The sequence below is a fragment of the Sorex fumeus genome, unplaced genomic scaffold (genome assembly GCF_029834395.1).
Source record: "Sorex fumeus unplaced genomic scaffold, SorFum_2.1 ptg000051l, whole genome shotgun sequence".
NCBI classification, from domain to species: Eukaryota; Metazoa; Chordata; class Mammalia; order Eulipotyphla; family Soricidae; genus Sorex; species Sorex fumeus.
In genome coordinates, this window is record NW_026606108.1 from 41,235,381 (window position 1) to 41,262,416 (window position 27,036).

General features: G+C 62.6%; 1 protein-coding gene across 2 annotated transcripts; it reads right to left on the reverse strand.

Annotated features, from left to right (window-relative positions):
- Nucleotides 1-26,069, reverse strand: PCDH1 (protocadherin 1). Of its 2 annotated transcripts, XM_056124834.1 has the most exons (6): nucleotides 25,878-26,069; nucleotides 17,419-18,281; nucleotides 11,515-13,710; nucleotides 6,155-6,374; nucleotides 5,429-5,467; nucleotides 3,919-4,056 (listed from the first exon to the last, which is right to left on the reverse strand). In XM_056124834.1, the coding sequence occupies exons 1-5, from the start codon at nucleotides 25,915-25,917 to the stop codon at nucleotides 5,442-5,444; spliced, it is 3,345 nt and encodes a 1,114-aa protein (XP_055980809.1). In that variant the 5' UTR covers nucleotides 25,918-26,069; the 3' UTR covers nucleotides 3,919-4,056; nucleotides 5,429-5,441. The 2 variants fall into 2 exon arrangements, with proteins under 2 accessions (XP_055980808.1, XP_055980809.1); XM_056124833.1 differs by lacking the exon at nucleotides 5,429-5,467 and having other exon boundaries at nucleotides 1-4,056; nucleotides 25,878-26,067.
- Nucleotides 26,070-27,036: the final 967 nt, after the last annotated feature.

Consider the following 27,036-nt stretch of genomic DNA (forward strand, 5'->3'; position numbering starts at 1 on the left):
TCCGGTTTTCACACTTTTATTGTAAAGCTCGGGAGTAATTACACGGGTCTTTCATTGACAGCTCAGCAAACAAACCGGAAACGAACCGAACCGGAGGCGGGGGATGGGGGGGAATCGGGGCGGTGCCTGCGCATGCTCGCGGCGGAGTTGGGGGGGTGTCGGAGAAAGAGAAAGACAGAAAGAGACAGAAATCATTACAAATCAACGGGGATTGTGCTCGCAGCGCCGGGGACGGGGTGGAGCGGGGCGGGGCGGGGCCCTTCCCGGGAGGAGCGAGGCGGTGGGAAGGGGCACGAACCGAGAGAAACACGACCCCAGAGTGGGCACCCGACGCGCCCAGAACCCCCCTCCCCGACCCCCACCCCCCGACACACGAGAGAGACACGGCCCCCCTCCCCACTCAGTAACCCGAGGAGACACAGTCTCCCCTCGCCCCCCACGGGTAGACTCCGCTCGGGAGCCCCTTGGGCAGGACACAGTCCCCCCCTCCCAGAGAAGTCCCCCGTGGAGAGGCCGCCTAAGAGACTTTCTCATGGCCCACACGGCCCTCGGGAGCCCGACCCCGGGCGGGGTCAGCCCCCCACCTGCACCCCGCTCGGGGCCCCGGAGGCCGGTGGGGGCGGGGGTGGGCCTCGGGAGAGATGTCCCAGCGCCCCTAGGAGACAGCTCCTAGGAGCTGCACCGGCTGGCCCCCAAAGTGCTGCGGGTCAGAGACACCCCCATTGGAGCTGGGGGTGGGGGGGGCCAGAAACGTCCCTTCCCAGACATGCTTCCCAACGTGCCCCCCTTCCCTGGGAAGAGGAGTGCTGTAGACAGACATGCCTTAGCACTCCCAGGAACCCTGGGAGGAAGAGGCTCCCCAGAGAGCAGGGGAGGGGGCTGGGGGAAGACGAGCTCCCATGGTCCCCTGCGGGAACCCACCTGCCCGAAGACTCCCAAAGGGGAGAGATGGGGTCCACAGAGCCCCCCTTGAGGTGAGGGGTGCCCCGAGATTCTCCCCCCCTCGGGACGTGAGACACTCGGAGGACCCGAGGAGAGAAATAAGTTCCCACATACCCTTCCCCTAAGCCTCGAGCCGGGGGGTGCTCAGGCGCAGGGGTTGGGGACCACTGTGGTCCCCTTTAGGAAGACACTGACCGGGTCAGGCTGGGGTTGGGGGGGTCTCCTCTGGCCAAATGTCGCCTAATTGTACATAAAACTGTACGGGCGACAGAGGCATTGGGGAAGAGCAGGGCAGACCTAGGACCAAGAGGGGGGGTCCCTGGTGCTGCCACCCATCCCCCCGCCCACCTTTGGTTTCACCTCTGGAGCGCCCAGGTGTGCCGGGTTCAGCGCCCGCCCCACTGGGGTGTGGGGGTTGGGCCTTGGCTGCAGGAAGGGCCCCTCCTCTGTGCTTTTCAGCGCCCCCCCCCCCCAGCCCTCTGGGCCACCCGCTTTCTTCTGGCTTCTCCATTGTGCAAAGTGCTCCTCCACCCTTCTGCTCGGTGCTCAGGGGTCTCCCGGGCCAGGGCGGGCTGCCTCGGCCTCCAGGGGCTTTCAGGGGGCGGCGTCCACCAACCCCAGGATGGCCTCCTGGCTGGACCCCCTTCCTCACCAAGCAGAGGGGCCTCATACAATCTTCCTGCCAGAATCCTGACCTCAGGCCACTGTCTGCCGCTGGGCACCTCCTGCCTCCCGCTCCACTATTGCACCCACCCCGTTTGTGCAGGGGGGAGGGGCCGTCTCCTGAACAAGCCCCAGCCCACTTCGGGGCCTCCCCCAGGGAAAGGAGCCTTTGGCCGACCCTTAGACCTGGTTGCCGCCACCCCGGCCCACGGTGCCCACCAACCCTCCCGGGAAGGGCTGCAGACGTGGGGGCCCAACCAAACAGTGCTCGCCTGCCGGCACCATTCCGCCAAGCCAGTGGGGTGAGGAGCAGAGGATGGGGGGGAGCATGAGTCCCCTGGCTTTTCTGGGGGTGGAGGTGGGTCTCTGGGATGACGGGAGTCAAGACCCCAGCAGCACAGCTCCCAAAGGCACCAGACAAGCCAGCAGCCTGGCCCCACCCCTCTCACACCTGGGCCGCCGCCACCCCCCTGTTGCCCCCAGCTTAGACGAAGTCAAGCCAGGGCCATACCCTGAGTCTCCAGCCCCCCAGCCCGGGCCCCCGGGGGAGCTGGAGAGGTATGGGCCAAGGCAGTGGGGGTTCTGGAAGGGGGTCTGAGGCTTGGAGATGGCCACAGTGGGAGACGGGGGCCCTGCAGGGTGCCCCTCACACCCCGGCCCCCTGAGGTGAAGGAATCCCCCCCACCTCATCATGGCTGACTGGGCTTCTCGGCACCCAGACCCACCGCCCCACGGGCCCCGACCCTGGCAAAGGGAAGCCCAACTGGAAGAAGGGGGCCTGGAGCCCAGGGTGCCCTGAGGCAGCCCTTCCCACCCCCTGAGATCAAGGCAATGGTGGTTTTACAGGCTGACGGGTCATGGCAGGGGATGGGGGTGGGCGCAGGGAGGGGCAGGGCACTGGCCCTGTGAGGGGGGCGGCCACCGGCACCCCCCGACCAAACCTTCCTGCTCCTAGCTCCCCGAACCAGGCCAGAGGCACAGTCACCCACCCCTGTCCAGCTGCCCCCTGCAGCCTCAGGGCCCCTCCTCGATGCTCATCTGGATGGGGGGGGCCCAGCCTGAGTGGGGATTCCCCCCCCAGGGCACAGCGCAACAGTTCCAAAAAAATAGAGATTTGTATTCTTTAAAAAAAATTAAATAAAAGCCCAGCTCTGCTGATAGGCGAATGTTACCCCCGTCCCCACCCCACCCACCCACGGTTTCCCTGGCCTGCACCCCCACCCCGCCACGGCCCCAGGGGTATTTACAACATGGAACAGTAGAGGCCTGGGGTGGGGGGGCACTGCGGCAGGGAAGAGGGGGCACAGGGCAGGTCCCCCCCCAGAGGGGTCCCCCAAGACAACACAACATCAACAAGAAAAGTTGCAAATCAGGCAGAAATGGGGACATCATTCCAAGGTCCTTATGTACAGACACTGCGTGACCAGCAGGGAAGGGGGTGCCCGGGAGGGGGGGAGCAGGCTGGGGCCTGTGGCGGGCAGGGGGGCCAGCCCAGGAGCAGTGCGGAAGACGAGGCCCGGCCGCTCCCACCCCGTTCCCCGCCCCACCTTTGGTAACGTCAGCCCTTCGGGGAGCTCCTGGCGGTCAAGAGTTTCCGTGGGGGGGGGGAAGGGGTCCCAGGGAGAGGGCCCCTCCAGTTCAGCCCTGCCCTGGGGCGGAATGGGGGACCCACTCTGACCTGGTCAGCCCACCCGTGGGGAGTGATGAGTAGCAAGTGGGCTGCCACCTCTGACCCCACCTCCGGCCCCGAGGGTGGGGTGCTCCCTGGAGTCAGGGAAGGGAGCATCGGCATTGTAGGGGAGCCCTGGTGGGCGTGAGCTGGGGGGAGCCCCCTCAGGGGGAAGCAGGGGCTCCCGGGGCTGGGGGAATGAAGTGAGGGGGGCCCTGGACCCTGTGTGGGGGAAGGGCCAGCATGGCTGGAGGCCCGTTCTCCCCCCCACCCGGGGCACGGCCAGCAAGTCCACACTGGAGGGGGCGGGAGGGGGGCCCTGGAGTGGGCCCACCAGGGAACTGGCCGGCGGCAGGGGTGGGTGGGGCCGGCCGGCCAGCAGGGGGCTCACAGGTAGATCTCGCGCTTGGCCGTCGGGGCGGGCGCCGGAGTGGCTGCGGGTGGGAAGTCCGAGGTCTGGGTCAGGGGGATCTCCTCCAAGGCGGCCGCGTCCTTGCAGGAATCATGGCTACTGTGGGAGAAGGCACTGTAGGAGGGCAGGAGGCGCACGGGGGCCGTTTTGGTGTTCCGGTCTTCCGGGGGGCTGGGGCTGCCGGCGCCCGCAGGCTCCTGCCCTCCTCGGTCCTGGTAAGGCACGAAGGTGGAGAGTTTGAGGGCGCTGCTCTTGGCGCGGCGGCTGGGGGACGACTGGCCAGGCATCCAGCATGTGTCGGAGTGGCCAAACTCGCTGCATTCCCGGGTGCACGTGCCCGTCATGGCGACGTCAGGCAGAGGGCGCAGGTCTGTGGGGACAAGGGGGACAGGTCAGGCCCTGCGGCTCCACCCAGACCCCCAGCAGGGCCGCCAGCCTCTGACTCCCCCACAGATAGGCGACTCCCGCCCATCATCACCACATGCCCCCCCACCTCCGCTTTCTCCTCTCCACGCACACCACCGATCCTTAAATAGACCCATACCCATCTGCCCTCAGATATGCACACACAGCAGCTGGGCACCGCAGCCGATGCCCACGGCTTGGACCCCACTCGGCTGCCCCAGGCTAGGAGGATGTGCTCCTTTTCTCTCTCTCTTCACCTCTCTCTTTCTCTTCTTCCCTCTCTCCCTCTCTCTCCTTCTCCCTCTGTCCCCTCTCTCCTCTTTCTCCTTCTCTGTCCTCTCTCCCTCCCTCTCTCTCCTGCTATGTGTTTGTGTATGTTTTAGGCCTCACCCAGTGGTGCTCAGGGCTTGCTCCTGGCTCTGTGCTCAGGGATCACTGCCGGAGGGGCTCAGGGGTCCATACAGAGTGCCTAAGCACACACCGAACCCTGGTGAGCGGTGTGCAAGGCAAGCGCCCTGTCTGCTGTGCTATCACTCTAGCCCCTTAAAATGAACTTTTGTACTATTGCTCTGGTTGCATCTCTCTCTCTTTGATGCTCTGCCTCTGTTTCTCTTTCTCTCACTGTCTCTATGTCTCTCTGTCTCACACACACACACACACACACACACACACACACACACACCTGTCTGCCCTGGCACCGCCATCCTCCATCCTTGACAAGGCTGGGCACACACCTCCCTTCTGCAGTCCCATCAGCCCTGCCATGCTTGCGGCCATCCTGGAACCCCCCAAAAAGCGACCAGGTCCAGCTTTCCAGGCGGGGGAGGGGACACGCACAGTCACACACACCCATGCAGCCCTCCCACCTCACTCCAGGGGCCCCTACACCAGCCACCACCCTGGGCCTTGCCCCGGCTCCCTGCCCGGACACCCACGGGAACAGGACTTGGCCGCCTGACATCAGCAGTTAGCCAGCGTGGTTGCCGGGCAGCGCAGTCTCCATGGGGACGACCCGGCCGGGAGCACTTCCTGTTGCAGTTGCCCCTGTCCCGCCCTCGCTCTGGGACAGTACCAGACGCTGACCCCCCTCAGGGACATGACTGAACAGCCCTGCCTGGGGCAGGGGCTCCCTTGGCACCACCCACCCTGGCCTGGCCTCCTGCCAGCCCCAGGTGAGGAGGGGAATGGCTCTGTGGTTAACTCTCAAAGTGCCAAGGCTCCATTAATGGCTTCAGGCAGAGGCGGGGACCCCAACCTGGCACGGAGCAGAGCGTGGGCAGGGCTGGGTGCTGGGCCGAGTCCCCCAGACCCCAGACCCCACAGCAGCTCCCACATACCTGGCACTCCGCCTCAGGGCCTGCTCCGGCCAGCCGGCTCTGCGCGGGCACAAAAAGGACGAGAGGGCGTGAGATGGCGCATGCTCAGGGCACTCGGAGACCCCGGGAGGTCACACAAGGGCCCCCGGGCCTGAGGGCCACTGGAGTAGAGACTGAGGGAGGAGGTGAAGCCAAGGAGCGTGCTCAGCCGGGGTCTCTCATCCCCAGGGGAAGCTTAGGGTGCTCCTGCACAGACCGTCTCTCTCACACACACGCACACCATACACACCTGGCACAGCCCCCATCCGCCCCACCTGCCCTCAACCGCCCCCAGTGCCCCCTGCCTGTAGGGTGGCACACCCCTCTCCCAGCTCCTCACAGCCTCCTGGGTCCTCCCCTCTTTCCTCCTTACCTAACGGTCCTCTCAAGAGCCTCTCCCCGCTACCTGTGCCCTCTGGCTGTCCGTCTGGGGCACCTGAGCCCAGGGAAGTGGTAGGATGGAGTGACCAAACGCAGGGCCTGCTGGGACTGCCCTCCTCCCCGCTCCCCTCACTTCCTCTGTGTGACTGGGCCAGACCTCAGTTTCCTCCGCTGGAAAGGGGGCACAATGGAGCTCTCAGGTCAGAGCCCGCTCCCACGCCTGAGCCCTCTGCACCATGACCACCGCAGCTCCCAGAACCCCGAGAAAAGGAGGTACTGTTGAAGGGCCTGACCCCGGGCTTCTCCTGATGCCTGGGGTGCCCTCACCGTTCTCGGGGTGCTCCATCTCTCCTATGCTGCCGTCGGGGGTGGTGCGCTCATAGTGGTCCTCAGGCAGGGCCAGGGGGCCGAGCCGGGGCCCCGAGGAAGACTTGCTGGACGGCGTCTCCGACTCCTCCAGGCCGCTGTCATAGTAGCTGTGCTGGGACGGGTCTTGCAACTCCTGGGCCTGGCTGGTGGCGGAGAAGGTGACTCGGCGGTGAGGTAACTGCAGGGAGAAGGTGGGTGGGTCACTCGGGTGGTCGCACTGCCTCCAGGGGCCATCACCAGCACGCCAGGCTCGTCCCCAAGGCCTCAGCAGCACCAAGGCCAGGCCTCCCGGCACAGTAGAGATCCCAGAAAGCACCGATCCCCGTCTAGGACTGGCCCCGGCATTGTGAGACCCCTCCTGAAAGTCCCTCCAGCACAGGCACCTCAATGCTCGGGCCCCCCGGGCCACCACATCGGCCTGGCACAGGATAACCACCACAGACAGCCCAGCGATCCTGTGTGGGCCGGCCTCAACCCACTTTAGAACAGCCAACACCAGAGCACAACAGCAGCCAGACCCCGCCCCAGTTCCTGCAGAGCCAGCCAGCTGCAGGGGTCTCTAGGAGCTCCCTCAAAGCAGTGCAGACTCCAACCCCCCCCAAAAAAAACTCACCAGCACCCGCGAGTCCCCTCACTTGCAAACAGCACCCACGAGACTCGGCTCCTGCCTCTCTCTGCTCCTGGGTTTCAGGGCTCCCCCCATCCCCTATAGAGTGGTGGAAGGGGCGTAGGGGGGGAAGGACGGGCAACTCATGACAAACGGGGGCATCTAGGGCGGGGGGTGTGTGCAGAAGCAGGACAATGGAAACTCCCTGGATTTCTAGACCTGGAAGTTCTCAGGACAGCGGGCTGGGCCCCCAGGACCCACCCAGGACCCAGGGGTGCAGCCTGGCACCATCCTGGCTGAGCTCCGGCTAGGGTAGGGTGCTCCGTGGAGCCAGGCCTTCTAGCCCAGCCCGGGGCTGGCTGGGGCACAGTGCAACCGGCAGCCCTGTCTGTCTGCCTGCCATGGGTTACGGATCACCCCGGAACCTGGCAACCTTGTCTTGGCACGGGGCACGACCAGACAGTCACCGGATCACCCACCTGGGACTGCCGTGGTCTTTCCTGCCAAGCTGAAATAAGGTGTGGAGGGCGGCTCAGGCTGGGGGAGTGCAGGCTGCTCTGTCTAGGGTGCTGACGGGGCTCTTGTCTTTGCTCTAGCACCCTCTATGGAGGACCTTGACCTAGCCAGAGGAAGTGGTCTGACCTCTGACCCCCACAGTCTCCACTGCATTCAGGAAACTGGAGGGAAGGGGGGTGGGAGGACAAGAAGCTCAGCCCTGTCTTGGAGACCTCCCTTTAGGTTAGCAACTCATATATATATATATTTTTTCTTTTTTGGGGTCACACCCGGCAATGCACAGGGGTTACTCCTGGCTCTGCACTCAGGAATCACTTCTGGCGGTGCTCAGGGGACCATATGGGATGCCGGGGATCGAACTCGGGTCCGCCGTGTGCAGGGCAAAGGCCCTACCCGTTGTACTATCGCTCCAGCCCCCGGTTAGCAACTCTTTTGGGGACCCCACCTTAACACAGAAGGACCTGGAGATGACAGATGAGGTCCCCAAGCTGACCTGGGCCCAGGAGTTGTGACATGGTGAGGATGTGGTCACCTCCATCAGCTGTGGTGTGACCTTTTAGAACCTCAGCCCAGCCCTGCTCCAGAACCCACATGCAGGCCTCAGCTTCCGCTCCACCTATGAGGCATGTGGTTCTTGTCTGGAAAATGGAGCATTGTGTCATAGTCAGTACGAAATACCTCCTCAAGTCCTGAGGCACTCAAACCCCCCAAGTGCCCCCAATTCTCTCTAGTTCTAGTGTTGAAATCCTGAGCCCCACAGGATCTTTCTGGCCCTTCCTGTCTCTCACGGGCAATGTGGCCCAAACAAGCCTTCGGTTCCAGCTTCAGCAGCCAGTCCCCTACAGAAGGATGATGCTACCCAGAATGCTGCTCTGCTGCCCCCCTTATCCCCACCTCCAGTGAGCCAGAGACCTGGGGATCTTTCCTCCCTAATCTGAACCAAATCCATCCATCCATCCATCCTCCTGCACCGTCTGTTTCCCACCATCACCACTTTCCCCTCCAAGTCCGCCACAGACCCCAGTGAGTGTCAAAACTGAGCTCACCCTAAAGCTTTTGGAGCTCCACTTCCTCTGCAGGAACTCTGGGCAAAACATCTGTGTGCTCCACTTCTGCTTTCGTCTCCTAGTTCTCTCCCTGACCCATCACCTGCCTCACCCCACCCTCACCCTCACTCTTGACAGAACTGTGCCAGTCTCGTTTAATGACCTGAAACCCAACCCTGAGTCTACCCAGGTCACCTCCTCAAAGGGTCCTGCCCCACATAGTGTGTGCTGCGGGGGACATAAGTCCGGGAGACCCGGAGCTGTACCTTGTCAACTGCTCATGTCCTGGAGCCTTCCAGAGCCTTCGACAGCTTCAGTAGAGCCAGCTCTACAGCTCCAACTAGCCCGAGAAACTTCATCCTGGACCCCGTCCTTAGAGCCCCTTGGGAAACAGCAGGCTCTGAAAATTGATTACCTGTGCTCTGTTTTGACTTTTGTGGGGACCACACCCAGAGGGGCTGGGGGGCTACTCCCAGCTCTGTGGCGATTGTCTGGTTTGGGGGCCACACCTGGCGGTACTCAGGGCTTCCTCCTGGCTTTATGCTCAGGGATCACGCCTGCCGGGGCTTGGGGAAACATACGGGGTGCTGAGGATTGAGCTGTGAGCAAGGCAAGTGCTTTACCTGCTGTTCTATCTCCCCGCCCCCTGTGATGGACTAAGAATTTTTTTTTCCTTTCTGGGTCACACCCGGCAATGCGCAGGGGTTACTCCTGGCTCATGCACTCAGAAATTACTCCTGGCGGTGCTCAGGGACCATATGGGATGCTGGGAATCGAGTCTGGGTCGGCCGCATGCAAGGCAAACACCCTACCCGCGGTGCTATCCACCAGCCCCTGAACTAAGAATTGTTTTCGTTTGTTTTGGGGCCTGTTCCCAGGTATTTACTCCTGGTTCTGCACTCAGGATTCCCTCCTGGTGGGGATTGGGGTTGCCTTATATGTTGTTGGGGATAAAACTGAGGGCAGCTCTGTGCAAGGCAAGTGCCCTACCTGCTGTCTTATTACTCTGGCCCGTGCTGGGGACTGAACTTGGACCTCTGTGCAAAGCACGTGCTCAGCCTGCTTAACTCTCTCTCTCTGGCCCTGATATTTAATGCTGACTCTATCTCCAACTAGTCCTCACATCTGTGAGAGTTTTAATGGCCTAAGTCACAGAGTGGTGCGCCTTGGATGAGCTAATTCCCATCAGGTGCTGGGCACGGCAGGCTGTGCCTAGCCAGGACTCGAAACCAAGGTGAGTGGCAGCCGGAGAAGCAGTGGAACGAGCTAGGGAAGCTTCACTCCGGCACGTCTCACTTGACGCTTCAGTCTCTATTGCCTCATCTTTTCCTTTGTCTCATCAAGTCCGACCGTTTCCTTGATGGCTGGCACCCGGCCGGGCACACAGGAGGACCTTCTACCTAGCCGCCTGGATGTTGACACCGTGATGGGCTGTGGGTTGCTCCTGAGTGTTGGGGAAAGACACTCAGGGCTGGCCCTGTGGATGGGTGGGATGGATTGAACCTCACGGAAACTTGGGAGAGAAAAAGAAGGAACAGCTCAAGGAACAGAGGTGGACAGAGAGAGGCGGGCAGCGCCAGGGAGGACAGGAGCAAAAGACCAAGAAAGGTTGGTCAGGAGCCGTTGGAACTCAACTGAGGGATGCTCGCTTGTTCAGAAGAAACGAGATTTCACTTGCCCGTGAAATCCTCCCAAGCCCCCAAGAGTTTTCACTTGAGGAGCGGGGGTTGGGGTGACCCAGACCATTGGGGAGTTGTTGGACAGAATAGGAGTGGAGAGTTGGCGCCGTGGCCCTCCCCAGAGTGTCTCCACCTCTTCCGTTGTCATGGGGACGGATTGCCTCTGGCCTCAGAGGCTCCCCCAGGACCGCAGGCCCTTCACCCAGGCGTTAGAGTTCCTCCCACTGTCTCTTCAGACACAGCCAGCGACAGGGCAGACTTAGGGGTGCAGGAAGTGAGAGATGGAGCGAGAGAGAGAGAAAGAGCCAGCAGCCAGGGAGACCAGAGCAAGGCGCCGAAGGAAGGGCAGGGACGGGTGGGCAGGGCTAGGACACCGGGACCCTGGTCAGCAGGGGGCACCGTCAAAGTGGAGATTCCAAGCAATTCCATCCCAAGAAGATGAGTGTTCCCTCCATCACTGCGGGTAACGGCTGGGTCTGGGAGGCCGCTGGGGTGATGAGGCCAGGAAAGGGACTTGGGACGGTCTTTCCCTGAGGGACAGTGACCAGTGGCTAGAAGCTTTGCCTTGACCCAGAGAATTGCATCCACCCACCCATCCATCCATCCCAGGGCTGGTCAGGGGCTTCTGGGGCTGTGGCAGCTGCAGGACAGGGTCAAGCTGGAAAGGTCACCTTCAACCAGGGCTGCAGAGGGGGACTGAGTGGGGGATGGTGCTCTGAGAGGGGAGGGATCATGATGGGGGGCTGCAGGAAGGACAGGGAGAGGGGGGCCAGGTGCAGGGAGCCGGGGCAGGGACTCCGGGTAAGGACCTAAGGACAAAGGCTGTTTCCAGTCTCTCTCACTCCTTCTCTCAGTTCCGGGCAAAGAAAAAGCCAAAACTCCAAAAATAGAGAACTTTATTATTGTCAGGGATAAATGTTTGGGACTGGGGAAGGGGAAGGGGAGCTGGGGCCCAGCCCCAGAAGTCTGGGGTGGGAAAAGGGTGACACACACAGTTACATAGAGAAGGCACCATGAGGGGAGGCCCCCCCTCCCCAAAAGAGTCCCCACCCAGTTCCCCACCAGGACCCCAGGTCTCTCTCCCCCAACTCCCCGAGAGAGAGAAGCCTCCTGGCTGTATCGGATCCAAGCATAGCACCGCCTTCTCCCCGCTCTCCGTCTCCCTCCACGCCCGCCCGCTGCTCACCTGTGTTTCTGCCCATCTGCCCAGAGTTGGGGCTTTCACCAGCCCCACAGGCCTGTACCCTCCCCACCACCAAGGTGGGGGGGGCGGGGCGGCGAGCAGGATTCCACACAGCACCCCCATCCCTCCGTTTTCATTCAGCCACGGGGGAGCAGGGTCATTCCCAAGGCCCCGCATCCCCAGGGAGCCCTGTCCAGGCTGGGTCACTCCCACACCTCCGTCCAGATGGCCCCGTGGTAGGGGTGGGGCGGGGGCCGGGGCGTGCTGAGCCGGAAGGGCTGGCCTACCTGCTTGCTGGGGTATTTGGGGGGGTTGGTGCGGTAGCTGTAGTCGGAGTACTGCTCGGAGCCCGTGGACGTGGTGTCCCCGGTGCCCACGAACGTGTTCGCGGGCGGCAAGTCCTGCACCACCTGGTGTTTCTTGGAGGCCGAGGGCGACTGCGGCTGCAGCTGGATGGAGGGCAGTGGGGAGTTGGAGCGGTAGTGGCGGCCCAGGTCGGGGCTGCCGGGAGGGTAGTTGAGGGGCAGGTGGATGCGGGGGCTGTCCCCAGGGGCGTCGCTCATCAGGTTGAACTTGAGGGACTTCTGCAGCCCGGCCTCGTCCTCGTCCTCTACGGGCTTCACGGGCTTCGGGGACTTGCTCTTCTTGCCCTTGCTCTTGTTGGCCTTGGAGGCTTTGCCGCTGGGCTTGGGGGCGTACAGGTCCTTGGTCTCCTTCTTGCCGGCCTGGTAGCCGCTCTTGGCCTCCCGCTGCCGGCAATAGCGCACAAGCACGGCCAGGGCGATGAGCAAGGCCACGGCCACCACGCCGGCCACCACACCAAAGAGGATGTTGCCCCGCTGCTTGGAGCGCTCGTACTCGGGGTCGCCGGCGATGTCGATGTCCAGTGGCGTGTCCAGGCTGTGGCCCAGCAGCATCTCCAGCAGCGTGTGGTTGGTCAGCGTCTCGTTGACATAGAGGTGGACCAAGGCCGTGCCATAGCGCGGGGGCTTGCCGCGGTCGCTGACCTTGACCACCAGCCGGTGCAGGCCGTGGTGACGCCGCTCGATCTCCTTCTCCAGGGTGATAGCCCCCGAGTGCGACCCGATCTGGAACAGTCCATAAGGGTTGCCCCCCGCGATGCTGTAGGTGAGCTCAGCGTTGACCCCAGAGTCAATGTCCTCGGCCGTCACCTGGCTGACCGTCTCGCCGAGGCGCGTCTGCGGGGTCAGAAGCCGGTGGGAGGCGTTGGATGGGGCGGTGATGTAGGGCGCATTGTCGTTCTCGTCCAGCACGTTGATGGTGACGCCGACGTACGCCGAGCGTGGCGGGACGCCCCCATCCACGGCCTTGAGCTGGAAGGTATAGGTGCTCTGCTGCTCCCGGTCAAAGCTCAGGCTGGACAGGATGGTGCCCGTGCCGTTCTGGATCACGAAGTCCCCATTGTCCTGCTCCACGGTGAGCTGCACCCGGGCGTTCTCCCCCTTGTCCCCGTCAATGACGGTCACCATGCCCACCGGGCTCAGCGCCGGCATGTTCTCCATCACAGAGAAGTTGTAGCCGCTCAGCATGAACTTGGGGTCATTGTCATTGCAGTCCAGTACGTTGACCAGCACGGTGGCCGTGCCCTGCAGGCTGGGGCTGCCCCGGTCGGCGGCCACCACCTTCAGCTCGTAGCTATCTCGCTGCTCCCGGTCCAGGGACGTCTTCACCCGGATCTCACCCGTCTCTGGAGAGATGGTGAAGAGGCCTTTGGCAGCGGGCTCTGGCTCCAGCGAGTACACCAGCTCCGCATTGGAGCCTGAATCGGCGTCGCTGGCCGTGACCTCAGCGACCACCTCCCCTGGCTGGTTGTTCTCCGGGAAGGCCACCTCCGTGACGCTCTGGGTGAACACGGGCGCGTTGTCATTCACATCCACCACCTGCACCTTGAGCGAGTTGGTGCTGGAAAGCGGGGGGTTGCCTGCGTCCACGGCCACGATCTCGATGGTATAATCCTTGACCTTCTCGTAGTCCAGCGGGGTGGTGGTCTGCAGGAAGTACTTCTTCTTGCTGTCGCTTCCCGTCTCGCTGGCCTGGCGCAGCTGGAAGGGCACATCGCCCGCCACCACACAGGTGACAGCGGCGTTCTCGCCCTCGTCTCGGTCAGACACCTGCACCAGAGCCACCGCCGTCTCCTCTGCCACGTCCTCCGAGATGTTGGCCATACCATCCTGGTGCGTCACCAGCCCAATGCCCCGGATCTCGATGCTGGGCGCGTTGTCGTTCATGTCCTTCACGGTCACCACCACCTGGGCGCGGGCGCTCTTGGGGTTGGTGCCTCGGTCCTTGGCCAGCACGGAGAAGCGCAGGGTGCTGAGATCCTCCCGGTCCACGGGGCCCTGCACCGTGATGAGCCCCGTGTTCCTGTCCAGCCGCAGGAGGCGCCGCACCACTTCCGGTGCCTGGTGGAAGGTGTAGTCAATCTCGGCGTTGGCCCCTTGGTCCGAGTCATTGGCCTTCACCTACAGGGTGGGTAAGAGAAACGAGAGAGCGGGAACAGCTTAGCGTGGGGAGCATGAATGAAAACACGGGGCACCGTCTTTCCAGCAATGCGGCGGGCACTCCCAGCCCTGCATGGTGCCCTGGCCCTGCCCACACTTCCGAACACTTGTCAGAGGTCTTCCTGGAGAGAAGAGGCAGCTGCAAAGTACGACTCTGCAACGTCAGAGACACGAGCGGTCAGCACTGGACTCCACTTGCCACTCTTCGACATGTTTGTCATGGCCCCCCGCCCCCCACCCTGTCTACTAGTCATGTGCTGTGACCTTGCATTGATTGGATTTCGACCTATGGCCCCGTTAGAATATCCGGGAAGCGCACCCCGGGGGAGGGGGTCGTATGACCTTTGTCCAGTAGCACTGTTTTCTTTTTTTGGTGGGGGAGGGGGTCAATTGGGACCATATATGGCAGTACTCAGGGGCTACTCTGGTTTTGTGCTCACGAGTCACTCCTGGCTGTGCCTGGGGGACCATGTGGTGCTGGGGACTGAACTAGGGTCTCTGAGCAAGTGCCTTAAACTCCATCTGCTCTCAGCAGTTCTAAGCGACCCACCCAAAGCGGGGGGATGAGGCCCCATCTGCAAACAGGGCAGGCCTGCTGCCCGCTAAACTGGTCTTCATGTGGCTGCAGGGCTCAGGCTGGAGCCGTGTTGGTGACAAGGCCTGCACGCTGCGTACATGCACCCACACGTAGGACAGTGGGGGGTGCACGTGAGGAGAAGTGTCTGTGTGCCTGTGTCCACAGAGCTCACCTGGAGGCCACAATGAGGGAAGAAGTTTTGAAAGCGCCCAGGTGGGGATGTGGGTCAGCGTGAGCCGTCAGGCCAGGGCTCTGTCAAACTGGGGGAACCTGTTCCAGCAGCTCCTCCGCCTGGCTCTGGCGAGGCACCAGCCTGAGGAATCCCGCCCAACGGCCAGGAGGGCGGGGCTGTGCAGGCCACAGCGGGCTGGGCTCCCAGCGTCAACAATAAGCTGTCTGTCCCTCTGCAAGGGGCACGCCCTCAGCTGCACACCCGGCCCAACACTACACAAACATGAGGAAGGGAACCAGGTGTGGCTGAATGGGAGGGAGCATGGGGCAGGGAGGAGCATGAAGGGGGAGATAGGTCGAGGCCAGACAGGTGAAGGCATGGGGGCAGAGGGTGGGGGGTGTTACGGGGGTCCCCTGGGGGTGACGGACAGGCAGCTCTTAAAGTCTTTGGGGCCCAAAGCAGTCCTGGATTTGAATCCTGGCTCCAGCTCTTTATAACTAATTATGACCTTGGGACCAGTTGTCCAACCCCTGCGAGTAACCAGCCTACAAAGGTGTCTGAGAGGGACCCTAAGGGACGTACTTCATGCTGGAACTGAGAGGATGAAATGAAAAAATGTCCATACTGCTGCTCACGGGAAAGTGCTCCCTAAACAGCATTCCTCGCTCTTTTTTTTTTTTTTTTTTTTGCTTTTTTGGGCCACAGCCGGCGATGCACAGGGGTTATTCCTGGCTCATGCACTCAGGAGTGCTCGGGGGACCATATGGGATGCTGGGAATTGAACCTGGGTTGGCCGAGTGCAAGGCAAACACCCTACCCGCTGTGCTATTGCTCCAGCCCCACCTCGCTCTATATTCCTAAGAGTTATTGTAGTGATGCTGGTCTCTGCCAGCAGAACTAAGGTCACCAGGGCAACCCCCAGTGATGCTTAGGGGGGACCAGGAGGTACCAAAGATCAAACTTAGGGGGGCCTCATGCACGCTAGCCGTGTGCTCTCCCGGCCAACATTCCTACCACCTGCCCCTTCAGCCTCCTGGGTGCCCATCTCAGAAACTCAGTGCTAACACATGCTGGTCCCCCGCTGTGGCCCGCGAGGCTCTGTCAGGACCTTCTCCAGGACAGGGGTCCTTGGTCCCGAGTCCCTCTCAGATCCGTGAGAGCGCTTCCCTTTCCCTTGAGGCCTTTCTTTGACACCGCCTGTCATTAGACACACTCTCCCTCACCCAGGCCCAATCTGCCTCTGGGACTATCTTTCCTCCCTCGTCCATGACTCTTGATTTCTGCATCTTCCCCGGCTCCTGTCAGTCCTCTCCCATTCTCTCTCTAGTCCAGCCTTCTTCAGTCTCTTCTGCTCTTAATCCTGCTTTGGTGCTATGGGCACGAGCACTTGGGAGCCAGGAATTGGATGTGGCCTTAATTGGCATCTGTCTTTTTTTTGGGGGGGGGGGGGCGTAGGGAGGGCACACCGGGTTGGTTCTCCTGGCTCTCTGCTCAGGGATCACTCCTGAGGGGGACCATATGGGATGCTGGCAGATTGAACCTTACCTCTTGTAGTATCGCTTCAGCCCTGCCATCTCTTTTGTTTTCTGCTTGGGGGCCACCCTCCAGAGACCATGCAGTGCTGGGGTTTGGACCTAAGGCCCCTGCAGGCAGAGCACACACCTCAATCCTTTGAGCCAGCTCCCCAGCCCTCACAATGGGATCTGAGCACATTGGCTGAGTGATATCAGTTCACGGTGTGGCTCAGTTTCCCATCTGTAAAATGGGGATAATGTTCACCCTGCAGTGTGGGGATGACTGATATGATATCTATGATATGCTGAGAACAGGGCCCGGCACGGAGGCTATCATTATTATCCGACTGTCTGTCTCCCTTTACTTTCTCAGCATCTCTTTGACAGGATCCAAACCCACCAGTCTCAAAATTAAAAAAAAAAAAGAAAAAGAAAAAAAAGAAACAACAACAAAAACCCAAAAAAAGGCTGAAACGCCTCCCCATGGACCCCCGCATCTGAGGACCAGGATGAAGGGGTTCCCAGGCCGGGTAACGGTGTGTGGGGCAGGTGGACCCTCATCAGCGCCTGACATCAAAGGCTTGAGCCCGTGGGGAAGGAGAAGGCGCGGGTGGGGGGGAGGGGGCTGGCCAGCAGCCAGGCTGAGATGACAGCAGAGATACACCCACCCAGTCTGCGGGACGCAGCTCCCGCCCGGCCCCAGCCCCACCAGGCTGCCCAGCCCCTGGGGCAGTTCCCAGGGAGAGGGGTGCTGAGAACCAACCGAAATCCCCTGGTGCCAAGCACCCCACCCCCAGGGGCGCCCCATACCTAAAGAAGGCAGTGGGGAGCCAACCTGCAAGTCCTTTTCCAGAATGCGGAGGACTCACCTGGCTCAAATGATCTCATTTGGCATCGCCAGGGAGGAGCGAAGCTCCGCTCTGCCCTCGAGGGCAGTGAACCTGCCCTTGAGATCAGGGGGGCTCCCTGGTTCCCACTTGGCTGCTTGGTCTAAAACGGGGAGCCTGTTATCGTCCTAACCGCTGCTTGGTTCTGCTGGGGGGCGGCCGATTACTGGCCCTAACCTTGATGCCTGCAGCTGTCACCAAAATAGTTGAGAGAGGGGGCTGGAGCGATAATATGGGATAGGGTGCGCGCCCTGCACATGGCGAACCCGGGTTCAATTCCCAGCATCCACTATTGTCCCTTGAGCCTTGCTAGGAGTAACCCTTGAGTATCGCCAAATGTGGACCCACAAACAGACAAACAAACAAAACAAAAAAAAAAAAAAAGAAGGATAAAGAGTTATTGCTGGCTGGGGTGGGAGTGGGGTACGGAACAGCCTCCCCTGGTTAGAAGTGTCCCCTCAGAGGACACCTTTCATGTGCAATGGGGGAGGGATGTCACCTGGCAGAGGGGTCTCTCACCTGGATGACCGAGTGGCCGATGGGGCTGTTTTCCGACAGCTCAGCCTCGTACGAGGGTCGCTCAAACTTGGGGGCGTTGTCGTTGGTGTCCAGCACGGTGACCCGCAGCAGGGCGCTGCTGGCCCGCGGGGGGCTGCCGCCATCCTGCACCCTAATGGTGAGGTCGTAGGTGTCCAGGCGCTCCCGGTCCAGGTTGCCCATGACGATGAGCTGCGGCTGCTTCCCCTCCTGGTCCTCGGCCACCTGCAGCCCGAATAGCTCCTGCGCCTCGGGCCCGGCCTGCAGCTCGTAGGAGGCCACGCCGTTGGGCCCCGCATCGCGGTCTGAGGCCACAGGGATGGGGAAGAGCGAGCCGATGTTGGTGTTCTCCGGGATGGGCAGCGTGATGATGGGCGAGGCGAAGTTGGGAGTGTTGTCATTGATGTCCAGCACCTCGATCTGGCCCTCCAGCAGCCGGGGGCTCCCGTTCTGCACCAGGTCCGTGATGGACACCTCAAACTCCAGGATGCACGGGTCCCCTGGGAGCTGGTTCTGACACTCCCGCAGGCCCTCGCGGTCGATTGAGGTCTCGGTGGTGAAGATGTCACCCGTCTTGCCGTCCACCCGCAGGTACGGGGCGCCCACCTCGAGCTTGTACAGGTGGCCCACGTCAGGAAGCCCGTAGTCAGCAGCCAGGCTCCCGATGAGCGTGTTGGGCGGCTGTTCCTCCTGCACCTTGTACAGGACCTGCGTGGCGTGGCCTGGGGACGGCGCCAGCAGGAGCAGCAGAGCCAGCAGGAAGGGGGGAAGCCACCACCGCTGGCCCCCAGGGCCTGGGCTGGGCCTCAGGGGCCCCATCCTGATGGGCCCCAGGAACAGGAGGGCTGCAGGGAGAAGAGGCCAACAGGAGATCAGTTGGGGGGACGTACCTGCCCAGCACCAGCTCCCCCCCTTCAGCTGCCCTCCAGTAGTGCCCAGGCCCACGCAGAGGCTGGTGGTGCCCGCAGCTGGGCACGGCACGGGGTCTGAGCAGCCGGAAAAGGCTGAGAGCAGCTGAGCGCTCCCGCCCGGGAACGCCCGGCCTACCCGCCACTCCCTCTCTGCCCTGGGCTTTGGCCAACACCTCCTTCTCACCTGCACCCTGCCTTAGTCACCCATGGTAATTACCCTGATACTGAGATAGGCGAGGCCTGACACCCCATCCACCGGAGAACAGAGACACCGGACCCCCATTCCCTGCCCGACCCACCCCACCCCACCCCGCCCCGTTCTCTCCCTCCTGAGATTCCAGCTGCGTGTCTGTGTAGGAGGCCCAGCCTGCCCAAACCCCTTTCATTCTTGTTGTAGTAGTTGTTGCCATGAGCAGCGGTGCAGAGGGGCTACAGCAGTCTTGTGCACGTGTGGAGCTCGAGGTCCAAGCCCCCCTAGTCTCACGATCCCCGCAGAAGGCCAGCTTGAAGCGGGCACCCGTGGAGGCTTGGATGTGGTTAGGGGTGAGGTGGCACTGTCTGTCCTCCCCATCCCCTCAGACACAGTGCCCTGAGCCAGCAGCCAGGCCTCCCCCCTGTCCTCGCCGCCACAGAGAAGGGACAGAAGCAGAGGTCAAAATCAGGGTCAGCCCTGGGACTGATCCTGGGAGCTGGCCTGTCCTTCACCCAGGGAGCCCAGCAGGTCTAACTGGGCCACAGCTGCCTCCGAAATACTCCCCACACCCCTGCTTGCTCCACCAACATCTGGCTGACCTGTTTCCACAAACATCCGGCCCTATTTACACCGGGCTCCCTCCCCACCTTTGACCTGCTCACAGGCCTACTTTCCAGAGCCCTGGAACACCCTTCAGCACCTAACCAGCTTCCCCTGGGCCCCTCCCCCAGCTCTGAGGGTGAGCAAACCCACCCCTCCCCCTCTTCTCTAACAAAACCCTGCTCCCCTCCCCACCCACCCCCAGACCCAGTCTCCAATTCTGTCTTTGGGGCTGATCCTGCCTTTGGGGCTGAGGGCTCAGTCTCGGCCGCCTTCCTCCACCTCGCCACTTGTATATGGACTAGGTGTCTCCCATCACGCCCCCGTCCAGGGTACCTCCAGGCCTGTCCAGCCCACAGAGACCTCTTCCTCCTCGACTCACAGCCACATATTGTCTGTCCCAATCCCGAGGCAGTGAATCACCGTCCTGCTCAGGACCCCGCCCACCAGCCTGGGCGGCTCAGCACTGCTGTGCTCTTTGCCTTTGCAGGTGAGGGACAGGGCTCTTGACTCAGCCACCGGCCGCAATTTCACCAAGTGAGGCACCAGGAGCCCCTGCACATGTTCAAGAATGTTTATTGAGGGGCAGAGACACAGAAAAGTGGGTGGAGGGTTTGCCTTGTCCATGGTCGACCTGGGTTCGATCCTCTGCAATTCCATAAGGGTTCCCTGAGCACCGCCAGGAGCGGTTCCTGAGCGCAGAGCTCCCGCCCCCCCAGCATCACTGGGTGTGGCCCCCCAAACAAAATGAAACAAAAAGAATGTTTACTGAGACAGCACCATGGTTAACGCTCTTGCTCTGCACCTGGCCAACCCCAGCTCAACCCCCGGATCACAAGCCAGGAGTGACCCCCGGAATACAGCCAGGTGTGGTCCAAAAACACTCACAAAAAATGTTTATTGGGCACTAACAATGTGCCAGGCTCTGTCCTGGGCACCAGGACTGGGTCATGAACCAGACCGACACAGCCTGCCATTGTGCCACTGACAATGGTTCTAATTCAACTGTGTCAGTTTCCTTCGCTGGGACACAACTGATCCAGGTAAAGCAACCGGGTGTGGCAGAGAGCAAGGACTGGGCCAGCAGACAGCGGGGAGGCAAACCCCAGCTGCCTGTTTCCTGGCAGCCGTAAGCTGGAGTAAGCAATTCAGAGCCTCAGTTTTCCTATCTGTAAAACGGGGATGATGCTGCCGATCTCTCAGCAAATTTGAGATCATGGAAGGTTGGGGGTGATTAAAGAACTCCACAGATGGTTTCCCCAAGCACGGATTCTATCGGAATTGGGTCTCAGCTGGGAGAGTAATTTGGAAATTGTGCTTCCTACAGCAGTGGGCAGGCCCCTTGCCCACTTTACTCCCCTGCGTATGTCCACGGGAGATGCCCTCTCAGAGCCTCATGGAGACACAGACGCTTCGCTTCCTCCGTGGTGAGCGCAGCCCCTCCCGGTCACTCAGGTCACTAATGTGCTCGGGAGTGTGAGGCCATTATCAGATTAGAGTGGAAATTCTCCGCTGTAATCTTAATCTCTTTAAAGGAGGAATTTATCTGCAGTTCCATTAGGATCCCCCCCCCCATCCACTCTCTACCAACTTGGGCTCCTTTTACCTACCCAAGCCCCACCCCACACACATACTGGAGGCCTTCTTCAGAGAACCTCATTCCTCCAAGCCCCTCAATCCCGCTCTGCTCCCCAGCACACATACCACTTGGGGCCACCGTGGGACCCCGTGAGTGCCTGAGTCGTGGAAGCTGCGGGCAAGATCCTCACCCTGACACACAGCAGCCCTGCCTGCAGCTTCCCCACTCAAGCCGCAAAGCTGACCCTCTCGGGGGCCAGCTCCTCCTTAAGACACCGACTGAGAGCATCAGCGCCCAACTGAGACTAGTCCCAGACACCAGCAAGCGTGGCCCCCAAACAAACAAGAATTTCCCAACACTAGGCGGCATTCGTCCTCATCTGGGCATCTGTGTTATAACCTGGGGCTCTAACTCTATGGGGCTCCAGCCAGCCTACACATCTACACAGCACGCTTCCATAATCTCCTCACCCTACCTCCCCCCCCCCCCCCAACACACACATCTAGATTTTCTCTCTCACCTTATAACCCTTAGAAGAGATCTTGGTAGCCGGCTTCAGAGGCAGACTAAGAAAGAACCAACAGAGCAACATGCAAAGCAGGGGAAGAGGGCCGAAGAGATAGTAGAGTGGGTAGGGCGCCTGCCTTGCACACAGTCAACCTGAGTTTGATCCTGGGCCATCTCATAAGTTCCCCTGAGCACCGCCAAGAGTTACTCCTGAGCATATAGAGCCAGGAGAAAGCCCTGAGCATAGCTGGGTGTGGCCCCCAAACCAAACAACGCTCCCCACCCCCATCCCCAGCAAAAAAACCCAATTAATAAAGCAAGGGCATATGTGTGTGTGGCAGTGGGAAGGGGTCCTAGAAAAGGAATTTGGGGAGAAATGGGGTTACAGGAAGGTTGCCCGGAGCAGTGGAGAAAGTAGAAGGGGTTTGGGTCTCTGAAGAGTTCCTTTAAAAGGGAACTACTTAATTACCTGGCCCCAACCTCAGGAATTCTGGCTCCAGGGTGGGATCAGAAGCAAGCTCCCGGCATTTGTGTGGCAAAGATCCTGGACCATTAGGAATGGCTGAGAGGCTGCATCCAGAGTCAAGAAAGACATGCAGGTTCCATGATTATCACCTTCCCAGCCCTCACTGCCGTCATCCCTCGCATCAGCACCGAGGCTAACACTACATTTACATGCATTCTACCTGCGATTCCTCTCAACCCTCTGAAACGGACTGCGTATGATTACACAGCTCCCCATAGTACAGCTGATAAAACTGAGGTGCAGAAAGGACAATTCGTTATACTGGTCCCAGAAACAGCAAGCCGGAGGGGTCAGCCTTTGAGAAAACCAGGATAAGGGTAGAGACGGCTCTCCACATGCCGGAGGCTGGGAGGGAGAGTGGGTGGGGGAAGGGAAACCCAAACTAGGATATACTCTCTCCTCTCCTCTCCCCTCAGCTCCCCTCTGGACTCAGCGTCACAGGACTCAGCTTCACGGAGCCTGAGGGCAGTGAGGCGGGCCAGCCGGCAGCCAAGCCTGAACTTTGCTCCCTGGGCTGGTGATAGCGAGTCATTAGTCCCAGAGGCGGCCTTTGAAGTGATTCCTAGAGCCTTATCTGCCCTCGCCCAGGCGCTGGCTGCCTTCTTTCTGCCCAGAGACATGGGACTCAGGGCCTGGGAAGCCCCCATCGCCTCACCTCACATGGAGGCTTGAGAGGGTCCAGTCCAGGCAAGGCCAGGTGAAGAGCCAGTGGTGACAACATCTGGGGGGAGAGGGGAAGTGGGGAGGCTGGACCCGGAGTCAGCCCACCCAGCGCAGAGCCTAGCTCACACAGGGGCTGAGGACTGAGCTCGGAGCGGCAGCAGCCACTCTCCCACCCATCCTCACCCCGCAGGGTTGGTTACACAACAGCCGCGCCAGGGGCCCAGGGCACCATGGGGCAAAGGCAGTGTCTGAGTGAGGAAGCCAGGCCGGCAGGGCTGAGTGGGGAGGAGCTGCTGCGAGGCCTCCTGCTGTGAACAAACCCTCAGAGCCTCTCCCCATCTCTCTCACAGCCCTTCAGGTACCTGCACTGCCAGTTCGAGAGTCAGGGGTTCGAACCCTGGCTACCCCACCTCTCAGCTCCGTGACCTTGGCCAAATGATTGCACTGTCTGAGCTGACTTCCGCCCTGTGAACCAGGAGGAAGAAGCCCCTGCCTCTCGGGGCTGCTGGGGAGGCAGGAATCAAGGAGATGGGAGGCATTCAGGCCTCCGGCGGGCCAAGGGCCAAATGCGCCTGTGCGTTATCTCTCAACCAGGGATTAGAGCATGTTCTTTGGGTGCCAGGCACACAGTAGGTGCTCGCTTAGTCAGTCAGTCCCCCAAATGACTCCCCTGTCAGTGTGAAGGCCTGTGAAGGCCAAGAGGGTGTGTGTCTTCCTGCTGGGCCGCCTTTCCAGCCCCTGTGGCCAGGCGCTCAGTGCACTGCAGAGAGTAGCACCCACCGTGCAGGGTAGGGTCAGCCTCCTGCCCTGCCCCCACACCCGCCTGCCTTTTCTTTTTCCTCTCCTTCTCCCACACCAGCCCCCGAGCTCCCACTCAGTCCTCCCCACTCAGTCCTCCCGTACTCTTGCAGCCCTCTCCCAGCCCTTCCGCCTCTCCCTCCTCCCGGGAGCACTGTCTTCTCTCTGAGCCCCTGCAGCAGCCCCTCTCCCAGGAAGACCCCAGGTCACCCAGTCACCCCCCTTTCCAGCAGAAATGCAATTTGGACCGCTTAATAGGGCGGAGGGGGCACTAACTGCTGCCAGTCTCGAACCCAGCGCTGCCTTTCCAGTGCCTCTGGCCACCCTGGAGGTCAGGCGCATCCTTCTCCTCTGTTCCCAGCCCTGGCCCTGTTGTAATTACAGATCTCCATCTTCCTAGGCCCCTATGTCAAGAAAAGTGCCATCCGGCCCCCACCGGCTCCGGGCTGTCACAAACACCATCTGGGTGCCCTGCTTCCTGGCAGCGACTGAGGATGTGCCCAGAGCAGGTAATGGAACAGGCCGGCGGCTCCCGGTCTCCCACGGCCGCTCAGCGCCGCGGTGGTCAGCAAGCGCTCCCCGCACAAACCCCGCTGCGCGGGCGTCTCCCAGAGGACACGAGAGAGTGTGTGTTGGGGGGGGGCGGGGACCCTGAGGCTGCTCCTCCATCATCCTCCTCGGGCTCGGGCGGCCCAACCCCCACCCCGGCGGCGCCCTGAAAACGGAGCTCTGTCCGCCGCCCGAGGCCCAGGCGCCCCCCGCCCCTGGGGCCGCCGGGGGGAATCCCTCCTCCTCCGCTCAGCTCCGGCCTCCGCTCAGGGTCCCCCCTGCACACGGGCGTCGGCGGGAGCCGCGCAGCGGGCGCCAGGAGGGGGTGCAGGGAGGGAGCCGGCGCCGGAATCACAAAGCTGCGAGCCCGGGGCGGGCGGGGATATTGCTCAGAAAACCGACCTTTTCCCGGCTGGAGGAAAAGGGGGGTGGTGGTCTCTGGCTCATGCTCAGTCCTCAAAGACCTCAAAACCGCCCCCCAAATATTTCCTGCAGGAAAGGAAGGTCGCAGAGCAGAACTGGGGAAACCGAGGCCCAAAGTCTGGGCTTGGGGAGGTGGCAGAGGGTAAGGGGCACGAGTTGGTCTCAACGCTGATCAACCAGACTCCGGCGCACGCGGGTCCGACCTCCCTCCTGCCCCCCCCACCCCAGGTCTTTGGGGGCGCCCTCCGGACTCTAGCCTGCAGGCGGGACCGGCGGAGGGAGGCGCCCAGGTGTGAGAGACACAGGTGTGAGGGACCCAGGTGTGCCGGGAACCCAGGTGCCTGGGAGAACGCAGAGAACGGGACGAGAGAGGGTGGTGAGCACCGCCCCGGGCTTGCGCCCCTCTGCAGAGACCTGGGCCCCTGGAGCCCCGGGGAGGCGGGATGGCGCGGCCTAAGCAGGTCCAGCTTGTTCCGGGAACACCCAGCCCCGGCCGGCCTCGGAGTGGGGGTGGGGAGGCGCCGGCGAGGAAGCGGCTCCGGCGGGGCCCGGGGTTCCGGCCGCGCGGGTATTTACAATAACAATGTCTCGACTTCGGCCCAGGGGCGCTGGGGGTTCGTCCCCGACCCCGGCCGCTTCCGCCGGCCTAAATGTGCTCTCCCAGGGAGAGGGACCGCGGGTGTGCGTCTGTGGGTGCCCGCTGCAAGGTGTAAGGTGGCACCGGGTGTGGGTGTGTGTGACACCCACTGCTGAGATGAAGGAGGTGGAGGATGCTGTGACGAGGCTCCGCTGTAGGTGCTACTTATTGTGTTAAGGTGTGTGCCGGCAAGGTGTGTGCACAGACCCCGCCGGGGTGTGTGTGTTTATGAGGGTGCGGGGCTGTGGGGCCTGCGTGTGGTACCAACGTGTTGGCCAAGAAGGGGGTGACATAATTTAGGATCGGGCGCGTTCCTTAAAAGGTGTGCGTGGAGTGGGCCAGCGGTGGTCTGGAACACTGGCGCGAGGGCACGGGATGGTGTGTGTGGAGCCAGGTCGCCGAATGTCACATCCGTGGCGGTGTCCCTAGCGCTTGCGTGCAGAGCCGAAGCGGTTCTGAGCCGGTGCCGGTGCCTCAGTGGGCGCTGTGTGCGGGAGGCATGTCCGCGCGCACATATGCACTGATGTATGTGCGCGCTCACGGCGGCCGCGGGGCCTTCGGGGGGCCCGCGGGGGGCTGGAAGCGCCCGAGCGATCCGAGTGCTCGCCCAACAAGTGTGTGCGTGCGTGATGGTGGAGGGTCCTTGCTGAATTCGTCCTCGGGGAGCCCCCACCCCACACCAGCAGACTGGGGCTGCTCGCATCCCCCAGCCGCGCTCCAGCCCGCGCGTTCCTCGAGTCCCCCTCTCGCCGCCGTTCCCAGCACGCCGGGGTGCCGGACGCCCAGGCTGGGGTCCGCGCAACATCCCCCCCCCCACACACACACACCGCACCCCCGCGCCTTCTCCTCTCTCGGGGTCTCGCTGCGGACCTGGGAGGCCTCGGAGGTACCGCCGCAACCCCCGCACCCAGTTCCCAGCCGCCCCCACCTCGGTCCCGCTGGGCCCCGGGGGCCTCGCTCCGCCGAGCGCGCCCCTCCCTCGGCTCCCGCCGGCTATGGCCGCTCCGGGTCGGGAGTCGCCACCGCCGCCACCGCCACCGCCGCCGGCTCCTTACCCGCCTCGGGGCAGCGCCGGCCGCCCGCCCCGCTGTCCATGAGCCGCCACCCGGCCCGGCCCGGGCTGCGGCTCGGCCCCGCTCGGGCTGGCGCTGCGGTTCGGGCTCGGGCTCGGGCTCGGGCTGGCTGTGCGCGCAGCAGCCCCGGCGTCCGCGCCGCGCTCCCGCTCCCCGAGTGTGTGCGGCGGCGGCGGCGGCGGCGGAGCCAGCAGCGAGCGGAGCGCGGCCCGGCCCGCCCCCTCCCTCCCCCTCCCTCCCGGCCCGCCCGCTCCCCGCCCCCACCCCCGCGGCCGGGAGGTGGAGCTCGGGACCGCTCGGTGGCGCGGGGAGGGGACCCCAGCACCGCGCACCCCCCCCCCCCGCGCACAGACACACACACACAAACACACACGCGCTCGCGCGCACACACACACACACACACACACACACACACACACACCCTCCCGGGGAACCGGGGTCCTCCTTTGCCATCGCCCCACTCCGCGGGGCCCGGAGACTCCCCGGCGCTCCACCTTGCACTTCTCCCACCGCCCTGGACCCCTCCCGGATCCCCCTTCGAACCTCGACACCTGTCCCCCACCCGCGGGAAGGGGAGACCGGGCAAGTGTCGCCGTCCCAAACCCCACCCTGATCCCCCCACTCCCGGTGCCTTCTTCCCTGGGCATCTGCTCCTCCGGCCGCCAGGACCCCCGGAGCGGCCGGCGCGCTCCTCCCTCCCCGCTGCGCCCGGGGGAGGCCCTCCCCTCCCCCGCGGGCCCCGCCGCAGAGCGGTCAGCCTCGGCGGCCGCAGCAGCCCAGGGTGGGGCGATGGAGTCGGGGGGATCGCGGGAGGGGGAGGGTCCGGGGACCCGGGCTCCTTCAGATTGAGGACGGGAGAGAGACCCGTGTGCGGAGCGGGGACCGCGGGCGCCCGGGCTGCTGGAGGGTCCCCCCACCGGCATCAGCTGTCCTCCCGGCCGCCGCGGGGAGAGGTGGCCCCCGCGCACGGTTCCCGGTGACATCCACACATTTTCACAGCCGCTCGGTGCCGGGGCCCGCGAGGCGCGCGGTGTCACGGCCCGTGTCCCACGCCCTCGCAGTGCCACACGCTCCCTGTCACACTCACGCTCCCGAGTCACACACGGTGTCACACGCAGTGGCTCACATTCTCCGAGATTCC

What these genes read in the sequence shown, in the direction of transcription:
- PCDH1 (XM_056124833.1), bottom strand. Translation starts at nt 25,917, where the DNA reads ATGGACAGCGGGGCGGGCGGCCGGCGCTGCCCCGAGGCGG. An exon ending in CCAAATACCCCAGCAAGCAG is followed by an intron (nt 6,375 to 11,514) that starts GTAGGCCAGCCC and finishes TTCTCCCTGCAG; the next exon opens with TTACCTCACCGCCGAGTCAC. An exon ending in GATGGAGCACCCCGAGAACG is followed by an intron (nt 4,057 to 6,154) that starts GTGAGGGCACCC and finishes TTGTCCCCACAG; the next exon opens with ACCTGCGCCCTCTGCCTGAC.